The 9907-nt window shown below is 41.4% G+C and overlaps 1 protein-coding gene across 2 annotated transcripts; it reads right to left on the reverse strand.

The window, feature by feature from the left end:
- Window positions 1-3133: 3133 nt before the first annotated feature.
- Window positions 3134-7712, reverse strand: hrh1 (histamine receptor H1). Of its 2 annotated transcripts, XM_018686873.2 has the most exons (3): window positions 7626-7712; window positions 7388-7452; window positions 3134-5762 (listed from the first exon to the last, which is right to left on the reverse strand). In XM_018686873.2, the coding sequence occupies exon 3, from the start codon at window positions 5532-5534 to the stop codon at window positions 3897-3899; it is 1638 nt and encodes a 545-aa protein (XP_018542389.1). In that variant the 5' UTR covers window positions 5535-5762; window positions 7388-7452; window positions 7626-7712; the 3' UTR covers window positions 3134-3896. The 2 variants fall into 2 exon arrangements, with proteins under 2 accessions (XP_018542389.1, XP_050930380.1); XM_051074423.1 differs by lacking the exon at window positions 7626-7712 and having other exon boundaries at window positions 7388-7599.
- Window positions 7713-9907: the final 2195 nt, after the last annotated feature.

Here is a 9907-nt window from a genome sequence, read left to right on the forward strand (position 1 = left end):
GTTAGGGACCGTCTCCAAACTACACTGCGGGGGGAAAAGCGCACAGTGTTCACAAACTGTAAAATAATACAAATGTTCACACTTCTTTTTTAATCTAAAAATGTTGTTAAATTTAAGAGAGCTCTGTAGGTTTCTGTATCCGTGAAGAATATGTTTATTTTTTACAAGTTACACGAACAACACCTGAGAAATGGTTAATAAATAAAAGATTTTGTGTTTTTCTTAGTAAGCCAATATTTAAAAAATACAGTCAAACATACAAATGAAGCTGGACCTCAGACTGTTCACAGTATCTGTGAGATTTGCAATACCAAGGTATACATCCACTGGTTAGTTTATAAAGATAATCCAAAAACAAGTCATTATTTCCTGAAAGTCATGAATGAATATTCAAGTAGCAGATGACATTATGGGTTTTTGCAGTAAAATTTTGCAGCTGTATCTGGACAGAACCTAAACGCATCTGGGTTGTGTTGAGTTTAGGTTGTTTTTGAGGTTTATGGGTAAATGACTTAAAGTAAAGACAAGGTTAAAGTTTTAATAATAGATTTACTTAACCATAAACCGTCCCAGTCAGAGCAATTGTAATCTGAAAGTGGCCACAGGCAGAGAAGCAAGTTGGCCCCCTCTGACCCACTTGTGTTGCCATTAACTTTCATCCTGAAATATGTCGACTACCTCTCGAACATAAAGTGGGACCCTTTCAGAGTGGTTTACACGTCCATGTTTTGGAGCAGCAGTTTCAGGAGAGCTCTGTATCTTTAGACATTGTTATTAATGCCATGTCAAGTCAGTCAGCTACTGGCAGCCATGGCAAATTTCTGCCATGCCCTGTCAGGTAAATTTCCCTCATGCACTCCTCTCCTATTTATACATTTCACATAAAAAACATGTTTATCCTTCAAATATGTGCAAATATCTTCCTCAGAAATCCATGAATCAGACCACTGTCATACAAGTGATACAGGAAATATAAAAGACACTTTGCAAACAGTTGCAGCACACAAACTACCTCAGATAGTCTTAATGCAGCAGGCTGCACAGTTGCCTGATTAATGAGCGCTCTGGTTTTAGGCAAACATGGAATCCCATAAATCAACCACAAAATAATGGAACAGCTTTCGTCCTTTGTCACGGTTAAAGAAAGAAAGATGCAGAGGTAAAAAGTGCAGAGGTCACTGGCTGAAAGAAATGAAGGCTGACAGCGAAGGTGGTGATGTTATCGCTCACTGAACTAAGGCTTGGCAGTCTTTCTTACAATAACAGTATTAATATGAAATACAGTGATGTTTGTTTGGTCGAGGGAACATTTCAGCTGCAGAGCTTGAGCCCCGATGGCAACTCTGCTCCAAATGTCCACGCTACAACATGTAGTGAGAGTAATACGGGTTGTATGATATCAAAACATTTATATTCATGCCAGCTTTTGGTTGAAATAAGCCCAACAGGTTTCATTCCACTGCCAAGTAATGCACTACTACGCTGTTAGACAGATTTGACCATATTATCATATCAGACAGTTTTACAGTGGATGCTGCTGTCCAGCCGGGCCTATAGCCTGTAGTTCAGGTTTCCCTTTCCCTCATTTTTATTAGCAGTGTTGGTCTTGGCACATCGGTGCATGCAAACTATATTTGCACAACCAGAGCTTAGGTTCCTCCCTGACTTACAGTGAAGTATCTCTTCAGGGTATCAGTCACTGTGCTGGTCATGTTTTTTACTGTCCCCATGGTAACAACCAGCATAAAGGCTGTTTCCCGTTGGTGGTGTTTCTATCAGCCACTATGAAACCACAGAATTCTGTTTTCCATGTTGATATGATCTCACAGGTTAATCCAGCCATGTGCAGCATGTAGAATAAACGTATAGTGAGTACAGCAGCAACAAATTCAGTAAAATTGAATCAAAACCTCTTTAACCATTTATTCAAATGCTGAATCTGCCTGTTAAGTATTTCCTCATTTGAATACTAGGATAAGTAACTACTGTCCCTCAGATGATAAATATGCTGTGGTTGTCATAACAAAGAGCGCGATTAACACACCATTAATAGATCATCAGAATGCTTCACTCTGACCTTTGCTCTCTGTTGCTGGTAATAAAACTTTGAAGGAATGAAACGCGGCCAAACAGCAGCTGGAATTTATTCTCCAAAGTGTCCAAATAGAAAAATCACTCTCGCAATAAAACATTCAGTGGCCACTGTAAAACATAATGAAAGCACTGTCACAGTGGGACAGAATATGCAGTAAATATGTGTCGTTATCTGTATCTAGCAGAACTTTAGCTCTAGCTTTGATTTGTGAAAACGTTGTTTTTCCTGAGGACCAGCCTGGCTCCATTTTGTCGACAGATGTACTCAGTGCAATCACACACAAGCTTCTTCACATCATCAACTCTTCCAGCTCAGTTCCACCTCGCTCTGATTTGTTTGATTTGGCTAAGTAGTGGCTCGCAACCTGCCTGTGTTCGTTGTACACAGGAAACATTATGGCTTTCTTGACCCACATTTTGTTGGAGCAAAACATTGCACCCCATTTCAGACATTATACTTAATATATTAAAATTTGAAACCGGCCTCTTGCATGAGAGAAGTGTTATTTACTGAATGTCACAAACTGTTTTTGAAAATCTGAACACTCTGAATTGATATTGTGGGAGGGATAAAATGTTAAATGGATTTAACTGTTTTTCACAACAGAGATTGCAGATTTTCTAATGGGGGAGACACACTGTAATTGTACTGTGATGCTTTTGTCTCCAGAGCCTGATGGATGCACTTTGTGTGTTTGTTCCAAATATTTAATCAATAGGGATGCATTATAGGAGTCTCAAATTTGTGGTTGCTTTTCCACAGCATTGTGGAATGATATTTGATGCTCTTTGGTTACTGACGTGAAAAGCAGAGTGTGAAAAGCTTAGCAGTCAGTTTCTAAAGGACAGTTTTGGGTAGTTGGGTAGATTTAAGTAGTTGCCACGCAGACACTGCTGTGTTTTGGAAATGTGATTCAGACATACAGACAATAGTTAGTTACTGCACAGAGTATATATATGTAAATATAAAGTAATAAGTAATTAGCTCATACTTTTTCTTCACTGATTCACTCACCTATTCTACATGTTGGCAGTAAAAAGATGACGGAGGTAAAACCAGACCGGAACATTTTTATATTGATAACAGCTTTAATGTGTTAAAAACACAATAAATCATTTAAAGCTTGCATTTTTAAAAACCCTAAAAAGAAGGGTGAAGTAAAAGGACATTTGAACAGATCCAAAATCAGTTCAGTAGACACTAGCCAAGATTTGTGCTTTTCCTGGACTGACGTCTCATATCCTGTTTCAATGATGAGAAAACAATGTGACAAAAAATACACTCACAAATGCATGGCAGTGCTTGTAAAATGTTAAATGTTTTCTACCAGCATCTTTTATCACATTAAATCTCTGTTTCTCTACACAAGAAAATAAATAGTTAAAAAGATTTTCTTTAAAAACACATTTTGGACATTTCCTTCATTCTGGACCAGAGCCAAAACACTAAATTTGTGCTCCTGTTTCTCTGCTTCAGAGATCAAATTCCTTTGAGTTTAAAGGTCTGGTCCTAGACATATTTTATTATCATTGTAGCATAACACAGACAAAATAAATAACATTGAATTTAGATATTAACCTCAAGTGTTCCCATGAATCTGAAAAGCACAGTAAGTTACAAAAATAAGATCTAGAGCAAACAGAAATAACTGACACTCAAAATACATGTACGGTTCTATCCACACTTTAAAAGACGACACTTAATTCATTCAACTGTTTGACTGTTGTCCTCCTCCTCTGTGAATATCAGCAGCATTTAGACACCTATGATTTTGTTCTGCTGATTTTTCCATCACAATCTGTTACAAACGAATGTTCAGAATATTTTTGAAGACCCGTTTAAAGTTCCCATTGCAGAGCGGGTATATGAAAGGGTTGAGAGTGGAGTTGATGTAACCCAGCCATATGGTGAACATGTGAAGGTCATGGTGCACGCACTCTCTGCAGAACGCCATGACCATGAAAGCTATGAAGTACGGTATCCAACACAACATGAAAGCAGCGATTATGAAGCCCAACTGCTTGGCTGCTTTGTGCTCTTTGTGGATCCTCAGGCTTTGGATACGCTGACGTGACTGGTCAATGAACTTCTGCCAGGTCTGTCTCAGAGTCACCGCGTTGGCCGGGTCCAATTTGGCGTCTTCGACCCCTTCTTCAGTCCAGGGCAGGGCGTGACTGGGGTCGTAGTTGTTGTAGAGAGCAGGCGTGTATCTCTGCACGTCCGAAACCTGACCGATGTCGCAGATGCCGCTCACTGAGTTTGGAACGGTGACGTGACATTCATTTAAAGATGCTTGAAGTTTGTTCTCGTTATTCCCCTCGGAGCAAATTACATCCTGTGGCACCAGGGGTCGACTCAGGGGAATCTCAGAATCGGGCTGCTTCTCCTCAGGGGACAAGGAGCACCTTTTGGCCTTTCGTGCCATTCGGAGTCGTTTTGTTGTCATGGCAAGCAGGGACGTCTGCTGGCACTTCACGCCAATTTTTCTGTGAGATCTCGAAGGAGCAGTTTTGGTTCTATCAGCATCTTCAAGTGAATATGTCTGATCTAGAGTGTTCTGGTCCAGCAAGCGTTGTTGTTTAGAGAGTTTGATTGGAGCCTCTCGCTCCCTTGTGGGTGATTTGGAGTCATTTTTCTCGGGCGTTTTAACATGTTGTCCGTTCTCATTTTCCCCAAATGAGTCTGTTGGATGGATGATTCTCTCTCTGTCTCTCAGATGCTGTCTCACAGCCAAGTAGATGTGTGTGTAAAACCACAGCATCAAAATTGAGGGCACGTAGAAGTTGAAGACTGCAGTGATAACCTTAAACCATGTGACGAAGCGGAAATCCGTGTCGCACTTGTTCTCCTCCTCAGGTTTAAGGTCCACGTGTGTGAAAGACCTCCATCCTAAAATTGGAATAATCCACATCATCGACAGGAGCCAGGCTCCAGAAATCATCACGCTGGCTTTTCCCCGTGTCCGATACTTGAGATACTTGAGTGGCTGTCTGACGGAGCGGTACCGATCCAAACACAAGATAAACAGGCTGAAAATAGAGGCCGTGCTCGCCACATAGTCCATAATAAGCCAAAACTGGCAGACCGCCCGGCCCAGCTTCCATTCATCCTCCAATAAATACACCAAGTTCAGAGGCATGACCGTGGTCCCTACAATCAGATCCGCCACCGACAAGCTGACGATGTAGAGGTTCCCAACGGTGTGGAGGCTCTTCTCCCTCTTCACGGCGTAGAGGACGAGCAGGTTCATGAAGATGGTGAGCAGAGAGAGGAGCCCCAGACAGACCCCCAGCAGGGCGTTGTGGAAACGGTCATGGAAGGTCAGGGTGCGATTGCTCCCCAGCGAGTCGCCATTGAGGAGGCCGCTCCAGCTGTTGTTGCTGTTGTTGACGAAGCTGCTCGTGTTGAGGTTTAGAGGTGACAGACCAGATTCCATCATGGTAGGTGAGATGGCCACCTCTAGGTCCAGTCACATCGTTGGCCGATCAATGTTTCTTTAACTGCGGGCCAAAACATGCAGGCACCAGTGTATTTAATCAGTTTGGATCCAACACTAACAGCATGACGACCAGCAGGGAAAAGATAATCCTTTAAGAACTGGAAAAGGCTTAATCAGTGTTGTGTTGATCTGTAGTCCATCTGTAACATAAATCCAAACAGTTAACACCTGGAAAACATAATGAACACTACAGATTAGGCTACTGTCACGATTTATCACGTCTTTTATTTCTTTTCTGCAGAAAAAACTATTTAGATGCACAGTATTTTAAGAGACAAGTAATTTTACACGTCTTACAACAGGTCTTCAATGCAGATTACGTCATGTAACCTTTTTTATTTATTTATTTTTTTTTTTGGTTTGCATAGGGCTAAAATTGCTCTCGTTATTTCTCTTTCACTGTCCAGCTGGCTTTCTTTAACACTCACATGAGGGGAGGGTGGCAGATCCCTTCAACTACACAGCAGTACACAAACTGAGTGGAAGAAAGGAGGCTGCACAGTCTATTCAAAAGAACCCATGTTATTACAACTACTATAGTGTGATCAATCTATTGATCTATCTATCTGTCTGTCTGTCTGTCTGTCTGTATCTGTATCTCTGCTTACTCACTTGATGACACACTCAGGAGGAGGAGAAAAAACAGCAAGCATTCAAGTGTTTAGTGCTTAGTGGGAAAAAAAAAACAAATCACTCACAGCAGTAATGGGGGCTGAGAGGTTTTTAGCAGAGCGTCCTCAAAAACTGACTCATTCTTTGATGACTCTGGCATCGTGGTTTTGATATCAAAATGGGGTCAGTGCTGGAAGTCTTAAGATTTCTTTGCTCTCGTCAGCCTCCTGTGTTTACATCTCCTCCACTCCACCGGTTTAATAAGCAAATAAATGAATAAGCCAGAGAGACGGAAAGTATTGGAAGCAGCTCATGAACTATGGCACTACTGTGTGGATTCAGTATGATGGGTGATAAGTCTCCATGTAGATCAATTGGAGACACTGGAGCTAGCGTTTTTCAACAGTAAAAGCTTCCAGTTAAAGAAATTCAAATGTACAATCACAGGATATATGAAGGGCAAGCTAAGACGCTCATAGGCTGCATGTAGTGTTACACCTCTCTCATATTTTGAGCCTCACATCACAATAAGAAGCTTAAATTGAAGTCACTCAATTCATAGACACTGATCTTTAGCTTTCCTTCATCATGAATCGGAGCTGAAACGTGTGGTTGTGAACATGTTTCTCGCTCTGTTTATAGCCTCTGTGTTTATACAGTAACTGCCTCCGCAACACAAATATTTAAGAACCTTGTTACTCACCGAATTCACGAAGAATAACAAGATAAAGAGGGATGGATAAGACTGATCTGCTGCGTGTTTTCTGCGTTTGAACAGCACTTACCGCACCAGAAAAGACGCAGGATATTTATTAATCATTTATCCAACACTAATTGTTCAATGTGATTATGTGTAATGACCGCTGCCTGTCTGATTTCATTAGAAAAGAGCGGGAACACAGATTAATCGTGCTGTCTTTTGCCCTTTTGAGACCTGATGGAGCCCATCTATCAAAATGAATAATGGCTCTCGTGCGAAATACTACAAGTCGGTGCGCAGAGAGCCACCTGTTGATCCGCTGCAGGATCTCACATAGAAACTTTCAGGCTACAGATGGTATGAACACGAACGAGAAACTGCATATTTAAAAAATAAATAATAAAATACCCTGACTATGACATAAAAAAGTTTATCAGTCAACAATGTGTCTGTGCAGTTGAAGTGACATTTGCAGACTTACCTCTGATCATGGATTTCCGGGAAAAGTCCGTTTTTTTAATTCCAGCTTGTATTCCGGGTGAAAATCTGTAAACGAGTGAAGGACAGAGGTTTGAATGTGAAAGGAGAAAGAAAGTCTACCTCCCGCCCCCCTTCAACCCCGGTCTCTCTCCAGCTCTCCAGCTCTCCTTCTCCTCTCCGTCTCCCTCACCCTCTCTCTGGACTGAAGTTCACACAACAACAAGTGCAGCCATAATTACCTTGTTACTGGAATGGGGGATTTTCACCTGATGGAGTGGCGCATTATGACTCGCAGTGCCATGATTCAGTGCGTGTGTGTGATTCACTGTACAATGACACGCACACTGAGCAGCAAGGGGCTCTAACTTCCTCCATGTCATGATATGTGGACATTACTGTGATGATGATGAACATCAAGGTCCACAATACCACACTTTTTAAACATCTGCATTTATAGTTTAAATATTAAACAAGACATTTTATGGGCAGTTATGGAAGGTGCTGCTGGGATCTGTGTGGATTATTAGTAAAAGGAGACTGCAGTAACAAGGGACCATGGTAACATCATCAGTTCCTCCAATCACAACACACAAGCTACAGTGATGAAACTCTGAGCCAAGCAGCAGCTTTCCTGTTTTTCAAGTGCAAACACACCCTGCGTGTCGCAGCGTTGACTGGGCGCAGCTGCGTGATGCTGAAGCATGAAGTGAATTTGGGCTGCTGACCTGGTTTCAGGAGTCTCCAACTACACGGCTCACCAACTGTCTGAGGCAGCACGTCCACCAACGCCAATGTGCGTCTGTCAGCTGCTGGTGTGTGGGTGTATGTAGAGTGTAAGGATGACTGGTTTGACTTGGGCGTGTGCCACCGGTCTGTGTTGGACTTAGCTCAGTAAAGGTAATATTTTGTGAGGTGTGAATCAGAATTAGCTGTCAACAAAATGACCAAAAATTAAAAAGCTGATTTCATGTGTCAAAGTGAAGACGTTAGTCTTGTACAGAGAAGGTGGAAGTTTGGACAGAGGCAGCGTTTGCTGGACTTTATCACAAAGCTTTATGACATTTGCTGTAAAGTGTTATCACAGCTTTTATATCGTACCTTTTAAACTGTAAATGGCTTCAGTGTTCACCATAAACAGCCTGAACTCAAACTAACACTTCAAATCCAAAGTCTCAAGTTGCTCCTCAAACAATACAAACATATTAATCTGCCAAAAGCTAATATGTCCTCATCGAGCTGTTGCTTACACAGTCAACATGTTACCGAGCAGATGACAGATCAGTTGCCTTATGACCAAAGGCCTGTTAGAGGATGTTTTGTCTGAGCTGATAAGACCTCTGCCAACTGCAAATTATGTTTTTCTGTTGGAACAATGCCCGCGCTCGAAGGCTCTGGGTTGCGCACCAGGAGAGCACTGACAAAGATATTGAGCATGTTTGATAACATTCAGCTCATCTCGCAGTAGTGGGTGTAATGAGGCTCCTGGTGATCCTGCTAATGTGCTGAGAATTCTTCTGGGATTCATCTTCTGGGCTTAGACACATTGTGTAATGGCTGCTTGGCCAAAGAGAAGTCTGACGTGTGTGTGTGGGAAAGTCAGAAAACTCACCTAGTTTCTTCTCCTTGCAGGTATTATTCATACAGGAAATATTTCAATGTATGTCTATTATAAGGTGTCAGCAGACGCACAGTTAGAAACTGAGGAGTCTGATAGTCTCCAGCTGTGTGTGAACTGTGTCACAATTTATTGGTCTGTTTTTAAGTAACAGGTCAAGAAATACAGACTTTGCAAAATAAACACTTTGGCCTAATTGCTGTGCTGCAGGAAAGGTCACAGAGTTGCCAAAGTCAATAGATTTCCCCTCTTGAGAGAGTGACTGTGTACACTGACTGTGATGCTGATATGGCTGCTATAGGTCATAAAACATGTTGGTCATAAAAAGCCTGTGCTCCTCAACAGAGCTCAAGGTTCATGCTCAGGTAATTCTCATAGTTCTAATTACTCACACACACAATTCACTCAGGAGGCTCATTATTGGAAAAAGTTTAACCTTGTTGTTGCAGCTGTTTTCCATGTTTTTCCACTTCTTTTTCAAACGTGTAAAAACCACTAAGTGGCATTTGCAAAGCAAATGGTGCAGAGCAACATTGAGGCCGTGCTGTGCTTTGTCATAATTCTGTTGTAGCCTATTAGTTTGAGATTGGACGCACTTATTCCATTATCTTGAAATAACATATGAACAGTGTTGCTGAGCTTTGTTCTGATAATGACCTGCGTGTAAAAAGAGAGACATCAGTCAACAAACAATCATATTCAGCATTTTTAACATCTTATTAAAGAATATGTACAGAGGGTAATTGAGTTAGAAACGCAGAGTACATACTTTTAATTAGTTGTTATCAAAATATTGACTTGAGCTGGTTCAGGTGATACGAGACAGAATCTTCAGATCAACACAAATTGGCTCTGACACTCTGTTTTACAGCTTTACATACAGAAAATGTCACAGATTTAAAGTGT

This window comes from Lates calcarifer, linkage group LG12, assembly GCF_001640805.2.
Source record: "Lates calcarifer isolate ASB-BC8 linkage group LG12, TLL_Latcal_v3, whole genome shotgun sequence".
NCBI lineage: Eukaryota > Metazoa > Chordata > Actinopteri > Centropomidae > Lates > Lates calcarifer.

Excerpts from the sequence above, each read along its gene's own strand:
- hrh1 (XM_018686873.2), bottom strand. The coding sequence starts at position 5,534 with ATGATGGAATCTGGTCTGTCACCTCTAAACCTCAACACGAGCAGCTTC.